General features: G+C 31.4%; 3 protein-coding genes across 3 annotated transcripts in view; 2 read left to right on the top strand and 1 right to left on the bottom strand.

Moving 5' to 3' along the window:
• LOTGIDRAFT_168952 (hypothetical protein) overlaps positions 1–2999 on the top strand; it is a gene marked incomplete at both ends in the record, with an annotated part of 29812 nt that extends 26813 nt beyond the window's left edge. The window contains 9 exons of the mRNA XM_009067235.1: positions 159–212; positions 483–536; positions 865–918; positions 1157–1210; positions 1448–1609; positions 1873–1980; positions 2162–2269; positions 2527–2580; positions 2946–2999. Coding sequence (XP_009065483.1) covers positions 159–212; positions 483–536; positions 865–918; positions 1157–1210; positions 1448–1609; positions 1873–1980; positions 2162–2269; positions 2527–2580; positions 2946–2999 — 702 coding nt within the window. The remainder of the gene's footprint in view (positions 1–158; positions 213–482; positions 537–864; positions 919–1156; positions 1211–1447; positions 1610–1872; positions 1981–2161; positions 2270–2526; positions 2581–2945) is intronic.
• A 261-nt stretch (positions 3000–3260) lies between these two features.
• LOTGIDRAFT_168951 (hypothetical protein) lies at positions 3261–7899 on the top strand (the record flags this gene model as incomplete). The annotated part of the gene is made up of 10 exons (XM_009067234.1): positions 3261–3362; positions 3875–3928; positions 4202–4255; positions 4453–4560; positions 4820–4873; positions 5036–5075; positions 6460–6572; positions 6742–6813; positions 7237–7449; positions 7756–7899. 10 exons carry the CDS (start codon positions 3261–3263, stop codon positions 7897–7899), a joined length of 954 nt encoding a protein of 317 aa, XP_009065482.1.
• A 1263-nt stretch (positions 7900–9162) lies between these two features.
• On the bottom strand, positions 9163–20701 carry LOTGIDRAFT_222342 (hypothetical protein; the record flags this gene model as incomplete). The annotated part of the gene is made up of 23 exons (XM_009067233.1): positions 9163–9710; positions 10115–10267; positions 10807–10967; positions 12066–12159; positions 12309–12545; positions 12745–12896; positions 13148–13233; positions 13720–13900; positions 14400–14530; positions 14869–14971; positions 15423–15605; positions 15857–16000; positions 16143–16253; positions 16616–16690; positions 16896–16998; positions 17214–17305; positions 17836–17946; positions 18420–18560; positions 18745–18867; positions 19029–19238; positions 19563–19721; positions 19969–20051; positions 20557–20701. The coding sequence occupies 23 exons, from the start codon at positions 20699–20701 to the stop codon at positions 9650–9652; spliced, it is 3039 nt and encodes a 1012-aa protein (XP_009065481.1). The 3' UTR covers positions 9163–9649.
• Positions 20702–21410: the final 709 nt, after the last annotated feature.

Below are 21410 nucleotides of genomic sequence, written 5' to 3'. Positions count from 1 at the left end.
TTGTTTTTACTTAAATGATATTATAATAATTATTGGATAATTTATAAGAAAACTATAAACGTATTATCTGCAAAAAATATAATTATTTCTATGTTTTATCGTAAGAAAAATGGGCATATGTGTATTGTTGTGTGAAACATTTTGAATTATTATTGTAGGGTTATCGAGGTACACGTGGTCCAACTGGTTCACCTGGTTTAGATGGTGATAAGGTCAGTATGTTTAGATGTTAATTTAGCAAGTATCTTCTTTTCAAATTCTTTAAGTGCTCCTCAACCTTGATCAAAGTTTTCCATTAATCAAGAAATCTTAATTGATTCAGCCTAAGAAATTCTTGGGGTAACTCTTATTTAAGAGATGAATAAGTGGACAATGAACTGCAGCATTAACTTAAGGTTTCATATCTCCCTTTGTAGATGTATATGAAGTTTGTGTGTTATAAGAAACTATATTAAAATTGTATCTGTATATGTATATTTTAGGGAGATGCTGGTCCACCAGGAGAAAGAGGTTTCAAGGGAGATCATGGAGCTATGGTAAGGTTTTTCAGATTGTCCTTTAATTAAACTTGGTTTCCAATATGATATTAAAATAAAACTCATATCAAACAACACTGTTGACTAATAGTTTATTTCAAAATTCTTAAAAAGATATACATGTAGTTCCACATTTTCTTTGGAAGGAGATAAAGCCCTATAACAGATTTTCAAACACGACTTAAAATTTTTTTTTTTGCACTCAATATAACGAAAAAATGCCATGACTGTGAGGTGACAACTATTTTCTATGAATTAAATTCTGTTGTAGACTATGTAACAAAAGATAATAGGAAACTGTCTAAATTCATTTGATTTTTATTTGTAGGGTCCACCTGGATCACAAGGTTCTCAAGGTTTACAAGGTCCACCAGGAGCTATGGTAAGTACTGGTATATTGTGTACTTTCTAACAAAACTATAGGCTGATTGATAAAGTTTTAAGGAAATCAAGATGCAGACAATTAATCTTTCACTTTTGGAAAACTGTTCAATTTCATTATTAACTAATTTGTTAAATTATTTGATCTTTTGATAAATACATCTTTCATGTAAAGGCATTGGAAATTATAGTATGTAAATAATTGTTCGTTTCATATAGTAAATGATTTTTATTTTTAGGGACCACCCGGCTCTCCAGGACCTAGAGGTGTGCAAGGAGTACCCGGATCAAAGGTAAGCCTCATTTTCTTCTTATTAGGATAGATACATACCATTGCATATTCTAAACAATTAAGATATAACTGTTATGTTCCTTCTGTATGTTGTTTTTTTTAACGATTGCAATTCTTCCATGGAAAGCTGCTACTCAATTACTTGTTGACAGATCCATGCTAATGGACTTTCCTCATTGATTATGGATAACATGTAGTTTTTTCTATTGATCCTATATATTTTGTTGTATTATTTCAGGGTTCAGAAGGTCCTCGTGGCCTTCCTGGACCTACTGGTTTACCTGGTCTACAAGGTATGCCAGGACCACCAGGTCCTAAAGGTGAACATGGTGACCCAGGAAGAAAAGGACCACAAGGTGCAACTGGTCCAACTGGTAACCCTGGCCCTGCTGGAAGTCCTGTAAGTATTTCTGTATAATAACAGTTCTAATTTTATTTAGCAATGTTATAACAGGTTAAGATTGTTCAGTCCTCATTGACTATAAATGTTACAGCCATTTGTTAGTTACATGGGGTCATTTCTTGTATGAAAATAAGTTGAACATCAGACATAACCAATCTGTTGATAACATAGAATGGATGGTCCTCAGTTGGTGAATTATGGTTTTTATTCACACATATCACTTGTGTATTTGAAAAAATGTTTTACTGGTGTTATTTTAGGGTAGTCAAGGTGTACCTGGTACAACAGGACCAGAAGGACCTATGGGTGGAAAGGGTGATAGAGGTGATCCTGGACCACCTGGTATTCCTGGTACTGATGGAGAACAGGTTAGTTATTCTTTTTCTTGTTCAACATTTTTGACAGAAATTCATCATCAATTTTATAAGCTTATAGTTTCTAACATAATCTTTAATATCAGCCATAGTGGGATACTCTTGTTATAATTTAATGAAGAACATTGTTTCAAGTTTTATAAACTGACAATATTCATATCTTTTTTTAATTTAGGGAACTCCTGGAGGTCCTGGACCTAAAGGTGATGATGGTCGACAAGGTAAACAAGGTGAACCAGGACCTAGAGGTCCTCGTGGAGGTGAAGGTGATAAAGGTCATGCTGTAAGTTGATTTCAAATTTCCAAACTTTTCCACCTCTTGAGAAATATATTTGCCTTGGCGTATAAAAACTATTAAGATAACATCTTACCATCAAAAAACTGACAAAATATTGACCAATAGTTTTCTTGTCCAAACAAAGATTATTGCATCCTTAATTTATCATATTAAAGCAATGTCCTAAAGAAAGTAATTGATTTATCATCATTAACCATTAGTATAATGACAGGTCCCTGTGAAAATTGATACATCTATTTCAGGGTGCTATGGGACCACCTGGACCCGCTGGAGAACCAGGAGAGACTGGACTTAAGGTAAGTTTTTGTGGATAAAGAAAGATACTACCACCTATTATTCCTGTTTTGATTGTCATTTATCTTCTTATGAAAGTCATTTCTTATTTGTCTCTGAAACATGTATATACATGTGTCTAAAACTGAAATTTTGCAGTCTGACCTAGAATTGTGTTGTCTTTGTCTCTCCTTCTTATATGGATGTAAGTTTGTGATGTTCATTAGCATCAGGCAGTAGTTTTTGCCTAAGCAGTTTTAATAGATGAATAATCATTATTTTTTGTCTGCATAAACCTTATTACACTCCAATAGCCTTTTTTTCATAAGCTTTAAAATATTAAGAACAATATATCTAACTTTTCATTTATTTTATTTTATTTTTGTAGGGAGAACCTGGTATTCCTGGTGAAGATGGTGATACTGGTTTATTAGGTCCAATGGTAAGTTTTTATTTCAATGCTGAATAGATGAAGTAGTACATACATTTATCATCATAATTTTAGTCTGAGGTTGCAAGTGGAAGGACATGGCTAGAAAATATTAATTTTGAGTTCACCATTCACTGTGAGAACTTATGTTGGAAAAAAGAAATGATAATGTTGATGATATGTATCAATTTGTCATTCCTTGTTATCTTTTAGGGTCCACCTGGAGCTCCTGGTGAGCCTGGTCTACCTGGACCTGCTGGCAAACAAGGTGAAATGGGTACCCCTGGTTTACAAGGCTCTGTTGGTGAACCTGGATCTAAAGGTGACCGTGGTCTACCAGGACCAATGGGACAACGTGGTGCTCCTGGACCAGTTGTAAGTATCATCATCTCAAGCTACTTGTAAGCTTAACCCTTTTTAACCTTAATGCAATGGATTTGAACTGATTCACATGAACCAAATGGAGCAACTGCAGATTAGTAACTTTGCACAATACATATTCTCAAACAATAACATCCAAGGAAACAGAAAAAGATTGTGGATTGTATTATTTATTGTGGAAACTTCATGATTATAATTGATATTGCAGGGTCCTGTAGGAGAACCTGGACCAATTGGACCTGCTGGTCAACCTGGACCTGTTGTAAGTATCTTTTTAGTAGAAAGTTATATTGATATCTTAATTAATGGTCTGCTGCAGTCTAAATATATTTTAAAAATCCCATTTCATTCATTTTTTATTTCCTTTGGTGCTAAGGATATTTTAACTCAGTCAGATGTTGATTATATATGGTTAATTTATCAGTAATAACTATCAGTAATCTATTTATAGCATGATTTATTGCCTACATCTTGTGTAGTATCAACTATGTACATATATATTTTAGGGAGAACCTGGAAGCCCTGGTGCTGGTGGTATACCTGGTGAACAAGGAACTGAGGTAAATTTATATCCTGCATCTTTCTTTTGTTTATTTGTAACCAAAGACATGTATAAATTCTCTCTATATGAATGCCATAGTATAATGTAGGTAATTCAGGTGTAGGTGATCAATGTATGTGGGCTGACACAGGATTACGAAGATATTTGAGGTATAAGCTGGAAGGAATTGATATCTGTGTGAAATATTGTATTTTTTTTTATCCATTTTCATTTCAATGCTTGATTTTAGCAACAAAATCTATGATTCATATAAATGAATTGTATATTTTAGGGACCTGAAGGAGCAATTGGACCAAAGGGTCAACAAGGCTGGAAAGGTGTCAAGGTAAGCTAATAATTGCTTGAATAATATAACATAACTGTGAAATATGAGATAAGAACCACCTTGATTTCTACAGGATGTTTTGGATGACAAATATCCACCTGAATATTCCTTGTTTCCATATGGTGGTAATATATGTATTTTGTATCTTTAGATTCTATACTGTATTTGAATTAATCAGTTTATATTTATTATTTCAGGGACATCGTGGTGAAATGGGAGAGATGGGACCGGTTGGTAATGCTGGACCTAAAGGAGAAAGAGGACCAAAAGGACCTGAAGGACCTAAAGGTGTTAAGGGAGATATGGTAAGTTCTTTTTAAATAGTAGACAATGTTTTCAGTATATGGGAATCTTTTCATCATTATGTAACTGAATTTTCTTTTCAGCATTATGGAAAATATTGTCTTTTAAGAAACCTAAGAACTATATTTCTTCTTCATTGTATTGATGAAGTAAATCGATTCCAATATTTTAGACACACTGTATTATCCTTGCTAGATCTTGATTAGCTTTCTGTCCTTTTTAGATGTACAAGATGATACAATTTTTTGTACTTTTTTGCAGGGTAAACGAGGTCCTCAAGGTCCACAAGGTATTGATGGTTCACCTGGTCCTACTGTAAGTTACAACTGATTCTCATTTCTCAAGTATAGCTGATTGGTTATCATTAGGAGAAATTCATAAAACTGCTTTGTATGAAGAAATTGTCTTTTATATATCATATTCATAGTAAATTGACTTAATCTTTATAATAAATTATTTATTTTTACTGATTTTCAGGGTCCAGTTGGTTCACCTGGTCCTAAAGGAGAACCTGTAAGTAATTTAAATATTATTGATAGAGTTCTGATACTCAGTTTATATTTCATAACATAGGGAGTTAATTTACAGTTTATTACTAAGTTACAGACAATTGGACCATCATGGTTTTTCTTTTTATTCATCATTAGCTCTGTGGAATCTACAAAACAGTTTCAGAATTCCAAAGCTGACTTGAAGATTGGCATCAGGGGTTATGAAAGGATGAACATGCCCTGCCTTCCAGTTACACACTGATATATAGGAGCTCCAAGTCAAAAACATTTTTTTGGAATAGGACAAGGGCATAAGGCTTGAAGAATTGCTTTGGGATATTTATTGAGAATAACAAGGAGTGAGATGCATGAAGTTGTTATCACCATGGAATTTCAACATCTGTAGAATGCAGGTACATTGAAGAAGAAAGCATGATATTGAAACCCTATATCCAAAAGTAGAAAACAAATGTTTCATAATGCCAAAATACTTGTAAACATATCCTAATATATTTCAGGGTCAAGATGGACCTAAAGGAGAAATGGGACCACCTGTAAGTATTCAATCAAAAATTTTCACTGAATGATTCATTAACTTTTATTGATCTGTCACTCCATCTAAATTCACTTCTATTTTCTCCAAATTCCTGTATATGGATAATCTTGTCAACTATTTCAGGGTTCTGCTGGAGAACCTGGTCCACCTGGTGAGACTACAGTTGTACCTGGTGATTTCTCTGCCGCTAATACTAAGGCATCAACTTCCAGACGAAGAAGACGAAGACGACGACGAAGATCAGCTGTTTTAGATTTAGATTTACCAAGTGATATGAGACTAGCTGTCCAATCTCTTATGTCTCAAAGTGAAGATAAATCTAAGAAAGTGGAGGCTAAGAAAGTCATGAAGGAAGTTGTTCGAGTTGTTGTTAAACATGTTGAAGAAATGGAGGAATCTATCCAGAAATTACGTTATCCACCAGGAACCAGAGAATATCCTGCTTCATCATGCCGAGAAATTCATGATGGTTATCCTCATTATAAAAATGGTTAGAAAATAACTGAAATGAGTTTTACATTCAACCTTTGCAGGGTTCTGTTCCTTAGTGAGCTAATGAAGGTAGTCTATGCATTGAGTTGGGCACTGATGGAAATGATGTTGGGATAGGGCATTAGTCAATGGATTACTGATTAAATAGTATCTTAGAAGTACACAGAAAGCATGGGGTACCGGTTTGTCCCATTTGAATGACTAGACGCTTTTTCCATGTCAGCTCCTTATGTCATAGAACCTGGTACACTTGTTCTTCAGACAAATTCACTTGGTGTCTCTACTGAAGATTGATGAGAGTTTTTAAGGCTATAATGGAAAGCGCTGCAGTTTTCTGAACACTTCTAAAACTTTTATTTCAGGTTGGTATTGGATAGATGCTAATCAAGGATCCCATATGGATGCTATTAAAGTATGGTGTAATTTAACAGGATCTCAAGAAACATGTATTTATCCTAACCAAGATTATAGAATGGTAAGAGTCCTTTACATTTTACTACCACACTATGTTTGGAATCCAGAAGACCACAAAGATTTATAAAACTTGGGTCACAATTGAAGCATAGCCCTTCATGGTTCAATTCCTAGCATGACATTTCATACCAACTAAATGCCTATTTATTTGATTTATGTGTTATTGACAGATAAAAGAACAACATTGGGATAAAGTTGGCAATAAATTTAAATGGTTTAGTGATCTGAAAGGTGGATTTAAAGTGAGTATTTATCCCTATTTTGTGGCCAGTTAATATATCTTGACCATTACCCTTCGCTGGTTCTCCAAAGTTCTTTTAATTGTTATTTTTTCAACATACTTCTTTGACACCTATATAAATCTAAGTAAATTCCCATGTAAAAGATAGAAAAGAGGTTCTTTGTGATCTTGTTAACCAACTTGTCCTTGATTTTTCCTGGTTATCATTTATAACTAGGTTGACATAATACAAGGGAACAATGATTATTTCAGGGTATCACAAAACAACTCTCTACCATCATTGGTTCAACATCTGGATTCCATTGCTTTTACTGACAGTTTTGTTGTACTATAGTTATAGGCAAAATGTATAAGTCTACCAGGAACTGTATGTTTGGTACAAGTTTCATTGAAATTTAACCATTGCTTCCAATTTTTATTTCAGATAAAATATGTTGAAAGACATTTACTGAAATTTTTACGATTAGAAAGTGTAGAAGTTTATCAGAAATTTAAATTCTTTTGTTCGGGTTCAGTGGCTTGGTTTGATCAGGTTGCTAAAGGTCATGATCATGCTCTTGTTTTACGTGGTGAAAATGATCATCAATTTAAAACTAAAGATTTTAAAATTAAACAGATTATTTATGATGGTTGTAGGGTAAGTTAAAAACATTTTCTTTAAAATATTAAAAATAAGTATCAGGAACTCTGTCATTGGAGTTAAGAGAGTGCTTCCTTATTGCCTCACAGTCTTCTTATCTCTGAACTATTGCAAGTCAAGTCTTTTGACCCACATTTGAATGAATCAGTTTTTAAATGTTTCCTGTTTCCCTTACTAGGTCCTTTAAAAACAAATGTATTATTTGCATAATATGACCTTCAAAATAACTATATTTTGATTTGTACCTGATAGAAATTTATTATTTTTATATATCTAACAATATCTATGTGTGTTTCATTGCAGGATCGAAGACAAAATGGCTACACAGAATTCTACATTAAATCTAGGAATTTATACAGGCTTCCAATTGTTGATTTCTTACCTAAAGACTATGGAAATCCTTGGCAAATGTTTGGATTTGAAGTTGGGCCTGTTTGCTTTCGTTAATAATCATTAACTTTTAGTTTTTTATACATATTTTTACATAAATCAGGCTTGAAAGCCAGTATTGTGATAAGATCTCGATAAAAAAAAATCATGTTTTCCGTCCATTTACAAAAAAGATCCTACAAAATATTCTAGATGCATTTTTGTATATGATGATATTTTTAGTCTCCTTTACGATTATTTGAAATTACAAGTTTTTCTCTCATTTTTTCATAATTTAGCAAGAGAATTTATTTTATAGACATTTTATACTCATAAAACATAGTTAACTTTGAAATCAAAGAATTTCATTATTTTAAGTGTTAAAGCGGTTCCAAATAGGGCAGAGATTTTTGTACAAAATTTAAATTTCTTTATAATTTGTACAGAGGGATCTTCCACCACTTTCACCTAAAACAATGAAATTCTTCTACAGAAATTTTATTTTTGGAAATTTTGGACTAAAGTGACAATTGAAAACATTAAAATTAATAATAAATCATATTACAATGATGTTGAAAAATTTGTATTGTACAACTGTAAATGTTTTATCATCAATAAAGTTTTCCAACTGTAAATCATTTACTTGATCAAAAAAAACTTCATTGCAGCATTGGCCCATTGTTACAAAATATATTCTAATGTGCAGATTGGCATACTTAATATAGCAGATTTTATCATGTGCAACTGGCTGAGGGCACAATTTCTCAAAAACTTAAAGGGACAGGTAGGCCATTTATTTTGACCAAACATACATTAGTCCGACATAGCTCACCATCGAAATTTGAACCTTCAAATCCATGTGTTCCAGAATTATCTGTGTTTGAATGTTAAAATGATGACTCATCAATTTAAGATACTCTGTGATATATAGAAAAGACATATAGAAATAATTAGTAAAATTCCTAGTTTGATGTATTTTTAAAGGAATTATGTGATTTTCATACATTTCTAGTACTTTTGGAGACTATTTACATCTATTCAAGACTAAAATCAATCCCCCAAAATGGCGCACGTCCTTTATCAATAAAATTTCAACATATACAGAAATCTGATTGGATTAAATTTTAAGCTACTCTTTATCAGATTATTCGATTCTTCTTGCCTAATATTTTTGTGAGTGAGCGCACTCCAGTTGATTTGACTCAATATAAAACATTTGCACCATAGTAACCATTTTGTCTTCTCAATGAGAGATAAGAATTAAACAGCTTTTAACAGATAATTCAAGTATCCATGAATAACTGAATTTCAAATAATATAATGTGCAGCAAAGAGACAAATAATTTGCAAACAAATTTATTATGAATATAATTCAGGCATAAGAAAAAAACAATAGCACTTGTATAATATCTCTTTAAGCAGACTTATTATGCATTGAAATACAGGAGATGTAAGGTTATAGATATTAGTCACAGAACTCTTATACAATATATATCTCCAGGATTGTTCCCTGCTGAAATTTGACAACAGGATGTTGAAATAATATTACCATAAATTAGAGACAATTTTTTAATTAGTAAAATATGAACCTTGAAGACAATAATGATAATCATGCTGGAAATTTTTTTTTTTATTTTGATAACTTTTCTTGAATGGAATTGGCTCCTACCATTTCTTGAATAAGGTATGATTGGTGCAGCTTTAAAAAAAAACATAAAAATTACTTGTCAATTCCAACTTTGCACTATAGATTGGTGTTTAATTAGATAATTAGCTAAAAATAACATGTTATAACAATGTGCATAGTAAATATTGAATATAGACAGAGCTAAACTTCTGCTAAAAATCCTTCTTCAATTGATGCCATAACTGTAGTGTTTAATGACAACCTGAAAAAATAACAATTTAGATTTATTAAATTCATCAAAGTGGGAGCAAGACACAGCATAGGTTCGCTAGGGATCCTTTCTACCAGCAGGTCTGATGTTAAACCTCTTGATCATCCTGGATGACTGTTCCTATTTACAGCTGGGTTGACTGGAATTATGGGTGAAGATAATTTCTTCAAGGTCATCGAAAATTTACAGGCTGGCCAATATTCGAACCCATGACCACCACACAATTGACAATGTAGGGAACCATCACAATTTACATGGTATTAATGTATATTGGAATATCTATATAATAGTCTTAGTTGTAATTAGATGATTAGATATGAGATTAACAGAAGAGCATTTCTACCAAATCTGTTATACTTTCTGAAATTTAAACTCTTTAAAAAATAATCACTTACTCTTTGAAGTCTTTGTTGATTTCCTCTATTTTAGAAGGATTTACACAAACAACACATCTTATTTTATTCACGTCGAACAACTGAGGGAAATAAATAGGCCCCACCCTCTTCAAATCTTCAATAGTTACTTTTGATACTTTCTCCAGTAATTTTCTGAAAAAAAAATTGGATTAACAAAAACAAATGGGCTTATTTGATTCAAAATTTGAAAAAATAATCATAAAAGATTTCAGATAAATCAAAGATGAACAGTCATAAATGGTTAGTAATATTAACCTGAATTATGTCTCTTAATATTCATAATAGATATGACCAAGTGAATGGATTCCTCTTTTATACTAGAATTGTAAAGTAAAGCTTGCTCTTTTATTGCCAAATGATTTTTAGCCTCGATTACAAAGTCATACATTATTAACAACATTATTGCAAAGTTATTTCCAGCGACGAAAGAAACTCCAAATGTTGCGTTGGTTCTGTTAAGAAAAGCAAAGACTAATACACCCCCTATTGCCAAACAAGATAAAACAGGCTTTTGGGTTTCCACCGAGTAAAGTGAAAGCTGACATAACAGTTGGGCAATTGGCCCAGAGGAAATACATGAAAGCTAGCTTTTAGCCAGCTCTTATTTTCAGTGGAAACCGCATTTATACTACAGCTAAATATATGCCAAAAAGAGAAACCTAAAAACTTACTTGTTATAATCATGATCTATTTGTTTAAGATAGGATAACAATGATTGGTGAGATACATCTGATACATTCTTCTCTAGTTCTATTATTTCAAATATCAAACTACTTCTAGCAGCTTCTAATTCAACTGTATTATATTTTATATCACCATTAATATAACCTAACTAATAATAAAATATAAACATATAACTACTATCACCATTAATATAACCTAACTAATAATAAAATACAAACATATAACTATTATCACCATAAATATAACCTAACTAATAATAAAATATAAACATATAACTACTATCACCATTAATATAACCTAACTAATAATAAAATATAAACATATAACTACTATCACCAATAATATAACCTAACTAATAATAAAATATAAACATATAACTACTATCACCAATAATATAACCTTACTAATAATAAAATACAAACATATAAATATTATCACCATTAATATAACCTAAATAATAATAAAATATAAACATATAACTCCAATAATATAACCTAACTAATAATAAAATATAAACATATAATTACTATCACCAATAACATAACCCAACTAATATTTAAATATGAACATATACTTACTATCACCAATAACATAACCTAACTAATTATAAAATATAAACATATAACTACTATCACCAATAATATAACCTAACTAATAATAAAATATAAACATATAACTATTATCACCATTAATATAACCTAACTAATAATAAAATATAAACATATAATTACTATCCCCATTAATATAACCTAACTAATAACACAATATAAAAATATAACTACTGTCACCATTAATATAACCTTACTAATAAAAAAAATATTAACATATAACTACTATCACCATTAATATAACCTATTAACTAATAATAAAATATAAACATATAACTACCATATAAATACAATATAAACATATAACTACTATCACCATTGATATAACCTGGCTGTATATAAATATAACTTCTATATCGCTTTACTATGTGACCTATAACACCATCAAAATAACCTAACCAAAAATATAACTTTTATATTGCTCTACTATATAACCATTAAAAAACAACGTAAAATATTAATGAAAAGAGTGTATACCTTGCCTTACTTAAGAATCAAGTACTATATGTCATATTCAAGTATTTTGACATGTAGGTTCCACTCAAAATGTATACCAATTAATATAATTAATATAAAATATTATTTAACATCATATACCAACTAAATATACTTTAAGTACAATAACATAATGTGCTTACCACTATATCCCTGCCTTCTTTATAAGCATTAACAATATGAGTAGATCTTCCTAGATAGAAACATAACAAACCACTTTCTGGTGATAGATACATACTGAAAATAAACATCATTCAAATTAAGTTCATTAGATTTAAAGAAACAATACATCCAACCATCATTTATGTTATTTTGACTCCAAAAATGCCAAAATATGAATAAAACGTTCCCTTAATGATGATAAAGACAGAGTGTTATATACTTACGTATAACTATAAGATAGTCCCAGTCCTCTTATCTGTTTCCACATGGGTCCTTCTAATTGTGTTAGATATTGTATTAATACTTGTATTGATGGTAAATCAGGATGGTTAAAATCATTAATACATGGTACAGCAATATAGAGATAGGCTGATTCTATACTACCAATACCAGCTAATATACTCTTCTCTTTTACTTCAGTATACGGTAAAATATATTCATAGGTCTTCTTCATCATACCACTAAAATCATTAAATTCAAACATGAATAAAAATGACACGTGTAAGAAAAGCCAATTCTTTGAAAGGAGGATAAAAAGATAAAAAAAGAGAATAACATAATATAAGCCAATTCATGGACAAGATCAGGTATTCTGATGAGTTATGCTAGCGTAAAACTACATTATATACATCTACACTCAAAATTTGACTGCAAACTCACGTTTCTGTGGGTCCAGCGCCATATACAGGCAGAAACTGTCTCCATGGTAATGAAAGATCCTTGGTTAGATTTTTTACATCAGCTGCCACATGGACTCTCAAGTTCATTGGATTTGTCAAAATTTTACGTAAATTTTCAACGTCTTCAACAACCTGGAGTGAAAAATCAATTTCAAGGTTTTAGTTTTGAACTTATTCCAAAAGGATGTGGTCATTTAATTTTTCCTATTATGAGCTGTGACTTGCAACTATAATCAATTATCATTGTCTAGTGAGATACGGTCTTCCATATTAGCACCTACACCTATTAGCACCCGACATAATGCCCAACTACAGTTATGCATATCCTTTGAAGGGTAAAAAATTCTCTACTATGCACTCAAATATATGGTATGACAGCCTACCTTTTTAGGATTGGATTCTAGAAGTTTACCAATAGATGTTAAAAATGTTTCTTGTCTGACAGCACTTACTATATGATGATTACATTCTATAAATAGATTTAAAAAATTTAAATTTCTAAAAGTTACTGCAAATAAAAAAAAAATCTAGTCAAATTTAGAAGTGGTTTAAATTAACAACCACTCAATGGTAATGAGACCCGAAGGTAGAGATTTGAAATTGACCTGTATTTAACTCTTTTCAGTAAACAAGCAAAGAATAGTAGAAATTTGGTAGCAAGTTGTATTTAAAACTACTTAGATAATGTTGTTATTCAAGAACTCTTTCAAATAATCTAACCAAATAAGAGTAGAAAATTTATATATTATAATAACTTCCCAGTATAAGGAATTGACTAAAGAACACTACTCAGTAATCTACCAGCAATCTTACTTAAGTAAGAAATTGATAGTGGGTGTATTTAAAACTACTCAGTTGAATGATTGATGAACATAACTCAGTTATCAAACCTAATAATTAGTAGTAGAGAGTTTAATGAGTTTATCTCTTAAAGAATGTGGCTGACTGTTCTTACCTTTTTGAAAGAGAAGGTCATTAAGTATCATTCTAGCTACAGCATTTCCCTTTCTTTTATAACTGGCAATACTATTCACTAGTCGTTTGGCTACTATCTTTAATCTGTCTTCAGTAAAAACAGTATTATAGAGAAAATCTTGTAGCCATTTTACACCAGCTTCATATTTATCTATTTCTACCTACAAATAAATAGTATACAATACAATTATCAAATAATTACATAATCCTAAGGATTAAAACAAATTTCAAGCAAGCAAATATGATATATTGTTTTTTTTGTCCTTCTCTTCTGCACCTGATTGGGCTAAAGAAAACGAGCATAGTAATGCAGTATGCAATAGGGGATTTTTGCTGGGACAGCCGTAAGTGCCTTCCAATTTCCTGTCAGAAAGACTAAACGCTTTTCGATGTCAGCCCCTCCAACCTGCATCAATGCCAATGGGAAACCAGGTTGAAAAATCCTATTAGAGAGAAACTAAAGTTGATCCATGAGCTGATCAAAATGAGCAACGCTATGAGTCAATTGGAGAGAATTTTGCAGAATAGAGACACCAACTCAGCTTTTATTTTTCTATATCCAAATGTCTTCACTTAAGATACGTAATGTTTGTTCTGATCTGATTTATTAAACATTCTCTCACTTCCTCTCATATCCAAATATTCACAAATAATTCTTACCTTCAGAGTTATATTAAGTAATTGAGGAAAGCTTCCACAAGAGAAGGTAGAGCCCTGAAAGCCCCAACTGGATTCAGCAGAGAGTGTATCAGATTCTAGTTGAGATATAACATCTTCATGGGATATCAACACTGAAATTGATGATACATAATTATAGATAAGCTCTGCGAATATGTACAAGAAACACATATCTCAATGGCACTTCATTTCACAGCACTTTCAAAATAAAATAACACATTATCAAAAAGGACTACCCTGAAAAATGTTCAGATAACACTTGTATCACATATTCTTGTGTTTCCCCTAAACAGGTTAACATCATATTTTTGACAGAGATAGCAAATATGATGTAATGTGATTTTCAAAGCAACCAATCAACATGCTTGAACATACCTATCTTTACAATTTGTTTTGTAAATATATACACATACACAAGACTTGTGAATAACATGGGAGCAACCTTTCTTACCTCCATTTCTTTTGATTGGTATTTCCATTAAGGCCTCACTAAATAGAGGTAGATATAACTTATATTCTTGAGGTACACCAGAAGAATCTATCAGAGCTGTCATCTGAGATTATAGAAAATATTTTGTTGACAGAGGAAAATTATATAACCAGCATGTATTGTCCAAGGTTCATTTGGTATATTCTAATTAATCAGACTCAGGTCACAGATAAGAGTAGAGTTTTACTCTTGGTAACTTAGTGAGCTAATGAAGATGTGCGATACACAACAAGTAAAATTTGGACAGGAGTTAGCATTAGCTTCCTTCATATTGATGTCCAACTAATGAGTTATCTTTAACATACACAGCTTGAAACAAACAAGAATATTATTTTCAAACTAAAACACTAGATTCTTATTCCATGTCAATGAGCAAGTATCCATCTTCCTGCGCCATTACAAACTAGGACCAGTAAACCATGAAAGTTTGCCAGACAAGAAAAGATGCACATCTATAAGAATATGACATTTATTTTCACTTATTTCTCAACAAAAGCTAATGAGTGAACACTTACTTCTACAAAGTTAGTATGTATATCATCTAATTGAAATCTGAATGGTATATCATATAGAGGGAACTTGGTAGTTTTATTAGCGGTAGTGTTATTATGGTTGGAGGACGGAGATATAGGATGAAACTTGATACTAGCAACTTTAGGTACATCTACACAGGTTAACATTGCTGTTGTTGGTTCAATCTAAATAGAAATTTTTTATAACAATAATTTAAAAAATATATAGGGAATATTATTGCTGGCTTGAAATTGTAGCTGGACAAATCTGGTTCTACCGTGTTCCCAAACATGATATACAGATGTGATATCATTATGGCTAAACATCTGTTATTGGACACTTGGTTTTTAATTTTCAACATGACTAAATCCAAATTTGGCTTTTGGTATCTATACAAAGCTGAACTATTATTGAGGTCATCAAGACATTGTCCTACCTCATTTTCCTCTGTTGCCTTCTCTAGGGTCTCAGCCATTTTCTTCAATCCACTTTCTCTTAGCTCTGATCTTTGTTTTGCTACTCTATCTTTTTCTGTCTGTCCCATCTCTTCCATTAATTTAATACTGGGTTCACCAATAATCTGATAAATGAAACGGGGAAACTGGGTTTTTATTGATATATGCCAGGAATGAACACAAAGCCATTAGCTTATTGAGCAAGCATCTAACTCAGTGAATGTTAAGTTAAAGAATAATTATGACTTAAGTCTCTGTTTTACTTACCACAACACAAGGTTTATCAACAAAATATTTTCCAATCAAATTAATCCAATAATCTTCTGATTCTAGTTTAAGTTGTTTAAAACCGTCTATAGTATTCAGTCTTGTCTTCAACTGTGAAAGAAAATAATTTCAACCTTGCTTTTACGTGGTCCCATTTTTGATTCAGAAATTTGGATCAATTAAACTATACATTTCAAAAAACATTTTATGCAAGCATTGATGCAGTATCTCAAATATTAGAAACTGAGTCAACTTTCAGAAGAACTGGCAGCGGTATAAACAATTCTTAAGGAGGATTCAAACTCCTTGCATCCAATATTTTAGAAGAGCAGAACCCAACTCGTTACAGACTGTGCAATTCCACTTACAAACAAATATTAATGTTAGATAGCGATGAGAAACTTGTTCTAAACAGCACTAGCTTTAGTGTGACCGGCTCCATTAAAATTAGAAAACAGTTTGTTGTTACTTACATCATCTTCAGTATGACCATACAGAAAATCACCAATTATTTGAAAAGCTATTGTATCATGAGGTTGATCTTCTACCTTTAATAGAATGAAAGGATTGAACAAGTTATCAAGTTTTTCTTTTTAAACTTCAAAGTGATGAAACTGGGAATTGTACCATTTGCTCTAATTCATTTTGTATTCTGATCAAGCTAAGTCAAAGATCAAAGTTGATAATCTAATCAATACTTCTGTTTTCCAGATAAGGCCAAAAAAAATTTACATACAAATTTATCAACCTTACATTATTCATGGCATCTAAAACATTTCTATGTATCAATGTCTGCATTCTCTTCATATCAAAACTATCTTTTTTTTTAGAGATTCGACTCAAAACTTCTTGTAATCTACAAACATGAATAACATACATTTTAAAAAACATTTCAAGCTTTCTCACAATTCAAAAAAAATTGTATTATAAATAAGCTAGCAATTTCAAATATTTAAAGAGTTTCTTTCAAATAATTGTACACATATTCAAAAGAAAATAGTCAAAATTTATTATAAAACATCAATTGTAAATAAGTCAATATGGATCCTATATTCAGCTGATAATACATACTTTGGGTAGATGTCTTTAGATTTCTGTGTTAAACAGTTTTGAAATGTAAGGTAAATACAGGATTCAGTATTCTCTATTATAGAGTGACCAACCTAAAATAACATCATCATCAAAATTTATATCAATGCTCAATGCATAACATAATGGTTTTATCTAGTTTGGAAACTGTTTGATATTATATTGTATCTCTGGGAAGTGGGAAGTAGTTTCCACCACTTGGTTTGTATCTGGTTCACATCTCAGAATACACTCTATATATAAATTTTCTTTATTTGAATTTATCACATCACATTCACATCATATAAAAATCAGATTGGCTTCCCTACATTAACTCGGAAACATGGGTTGCTTTATTTGTTTTGATTTCATACTATTTTCTAAGAGGTTATGAATGAAGCATAACTGTCATTTATCAATTGATGTCTAAATCCCATTTATGCTTCATTTTCTAAAACAGTTATTTGATCTCAGGTTATTTGAGTTAAGGTTCCTCAAACTACTATTATTATTATTATATTCCATTACATGTTCAGACAGAGTTAGCACTCACTTCACCCAATCATGTTAACTGAAAAATCACAGGGAAAGAGAAAGTATTTTATTCTTAAACAAAAATACTGACCTTACTACAATAGGGTTGTTCTATTTCTATAAAAGTTTTTTCTAATGGTGATATTGCTGAGAGAGATAGGTATTGTAATAATACTGCTATTGCTTGCATAGTATACTGATCCTACAAAATAATAATATATACTAAATATACTCATAAAATACTTACATCCAACAATATATATGAAATTAAAAAACAGTTACCAAGAAAGATACCGATATCAACCCAATTTTCAGTAAGTCTAGCAACTATAAGTCCATAAATAAATATCGCATATAAAATTTGATAAATAACAACAACAGAGCCCTATCGCTTTCACAAGCCACAATATCGAAACATAGCTGTAACTCCATATCACAAAGTCGGCATATAAAAATTCAGTGAGCAGTAAATTCAATAGCAATCTTCAAAATCAAATTAACTTGAACAATAAAAGGAATTATCAAACAGTGGCATGGCCTAGTTTATAACTGCTCTTAATTGATTAATATGATTGTTTCATTGGACCAATTACGGCTATGAACAAAATACTTGATCATTTAATGGTAAACAGTTCATAATTGTTGTATGCAACACCAAAATCCATTCCCACAAACCTTAGCTAAAGGACCTCTCCAGCCTACATAAACCATACCCCTATCTTCATCATCAGAGGGAAAAGGCACTATTGTTTCTACAGTTTTATCTAGACTTGGTACAGAACTCTGCCATGGTCGTTTGAATTCTGTTAAAGGACCCTAAAATAATATTGATTCAATGTTAAGAGAATATTCTCATATCTCATCTCAACTTTTAAAATTTATTAATCCATTGCTTACAGGTTTACATATTTTCAACAACTTCGCAGTTGACAAATATTTTGGCTGTCAAATCTGAGGATCTTCATAATATTTAAAAATTTCAGGTTAAAGTGGAATTTACCTTGGATTTGATGCTATTTTCAACTGGTTGTAAGGCAGCAAAAACGTCTTCTGGTGTTACTTGTCCAGTTATTACTAAACAAAGATTTTCTGGACGGTAAAATTCTTTATGATAATTCATCACCTAGATAAATAAAATACTATATATAGCGGCAGTCTGCTCTATCTAACTTATTCCATTCATATATTATTTGTCAATTAAATTGTTATACAAAGTGGCAATGCCATTTTTAATTTCTAATATCAAACACTTTAAGTGTGAAAGCAAAACATAAAAATAATAACCTTTACATGTGAGGTACTATCTCTTAGATTAGCCATTATACCTCCAGTTTCAGACTTAAAACCACAAATTCCTGGATACATATTTCTTAACATGGCTAGATGGCAGCGACTTTCTCCTGAATTCTCTCTAGCTTGCATTTCACAATATACTACTCCAGCATCTTCACCTTCTCCATTTACATGGTGAACTTCAGTCACATAGCCTGATTCCTAAACAAAGAATTTTCAACAGCAATTTTGAGCATTTGCTGAGTTTTGTCAAACAAATGGTAGTTGTCAGTTCTAATTTTTGTCTTTGTGTGAAAGTCAAATGAATTTGAAAAAGAAATCAACCTCATTATTCTAGTTGACCCAGATGTATGTTGTAATCCTGGAAATGTCAATACCAAGAAGGTTTGGCTAAGGACAATCTGGTAGACATATTTCTTGTGGACCTAAATTGGTCTCCTTGTTATCAATGTATCATGTAACATTACAAAGCAAACATGTATGAAACCACAGACTTCAGAATAAAGTTATACTTCTCATATTTACCTTTAGGGTTGGATAAAGTATATGATCAATATAAATTGGTAGAAGATTATTAAAGCCCTCACTACCAGCATTAGTCATGGTGTAACAGGTATGATCTGTATCAGTCCAAGCATTGGTACCAGAAGCCAAACATCTGTTAGCTAATAAATCTAAGATACCCTAAAACAGAATAATTCACTATCATCGGATATTAATTATCCATTTAATAGTCCACCAATTTAGGAAAACCTTTAGAATTTCTCTTCTTAAAAAAAAAAAACATTATAAGCTTATTCATTCAAAAACCAAAATGAGTCTGTGGTAGCCTGAAGAGACATACTGCCAGAAACAAAAAACACATAAAAGATCACATATTATGGCCTACTCAATGTTTAAACTTCTATGACATTGTTAAGATATTTCATACCTTGTATGGGTATTTTTCACTACCAAGAAATATAAGATGTTCCAATGTATGTGGCAATCCATCATCATCATGAGCCTCAGTAGCTGAAAATATAATGAATTAATACAAAAGTCATTATCAATTCACTTGCATCACATTGCATAAAGAATATCTGGGCAACAAATGATACATAAATTTTCAGTAAATATAATCGGAAATAGAACTAGCTAAGTCTCACCAAAGATGTACTCTGAGGGATAACACAGGTAGTAAGCCAATGAAGATTACAAAACATTATCAAATTTTGCACAGTAAAAATGACCACAGTTTAGACCAGAATTTCTCATTGTAATGTAACTGAAGTGATTCCAAATCATTTTTTTATTGGTTGGCAAGAGTAGGGCCTATCTAAAAGAACATGACAGTAGATGGCAAAAGAATTATTCACTTTGAATGCTAACAGGACTGAATTTGAATGCACAAAGGCGTATTGTACAACGAATATCTCTATTTATTGTGTATTTTTATGCTTCGTTTCGTGCTTAAATTGAATCGAAATTTAGGTCAACCACACTTTCGTGTTATCACAGCAAGAAATAATTATCTCACCAAGACAAAAATATCCGTTGACGAGTGGCCCCTCGACTTGCGCTAAAAACACAGTTAAGCCCGTGTCTTTAGATTTGTATTTCGACACAGGGATGCTGTTGTTAGCTTTTACAGAGTGTAAAAGCTCAAAGTTGTGATTCGCCATTACCGCCAGTATTTTAAAATTGTCATCTTTCGCAGTGTTAAACAGTAAACGAAACAATTAAAATAATACAGCCATACTGGAAAGGCCTAAAACAGACAATTAGCCAATAAGTGAAATATAAAAAATGTCCTAAAACGTAAAATTCTACCTCGACTTGTATTAGAAAAAGGTTTGCCAAATCATTAATAGTAGATATTTAAAAATTGACCCTCAAATTCAAACAATTTAAAAAAAAATCCAAGCTAGTCTCTGCAGAAATTGAGAAATTAATGTATATAATAGAGACACTTATACTTGTGTAAAATGCTGCTGTAAAATTTAAAAAAAAAATCATCTAAATGAACTGAACATAATTTTTCTTTTAAGTTTATCTCTGTAATGTGTGATTTAATTATAATTTTGTCAACCATGTTCTTGCCTAGCATGACATGAAAGTCTGATGATTGGTCAGCTGTTGACCAATATGAGCAGTGATTATCAGGAGAAAGTTGCTTGGACAAGGATTATATGATAATTTTGATCTTATAATTTTAAATTTATAAGTCATACATGTAATCCCATAGCAACGTGTTTAGGTCTGGAAGTTTAATGAAGGCTGTTTCTAAAAAGTGCACATTCTGTAACATATAAATTAAAGACAATGGCAGTTTTTTTTGGCCAAATAGATTCAATAAAGCTATGTTGATGTTAATTGCATTAATTAGAATCC

This window comes from Lottia gigantea, assembly GCF_000327385.1.
Source record: "Lottia gigantea unplaced genomic scaffold LOTGIsca_80, whole genome shotgun sequence".
NCBI classification, from domain to species: domain Eukaryota; kingdom Metazoa; phylum Mollusca; class Gastropoda; family Lottiidae; genus Lottia; species Lottia gigantea.
This window is presented reverse-complemented; position numbering and strand designations above follow the sequence as displayed.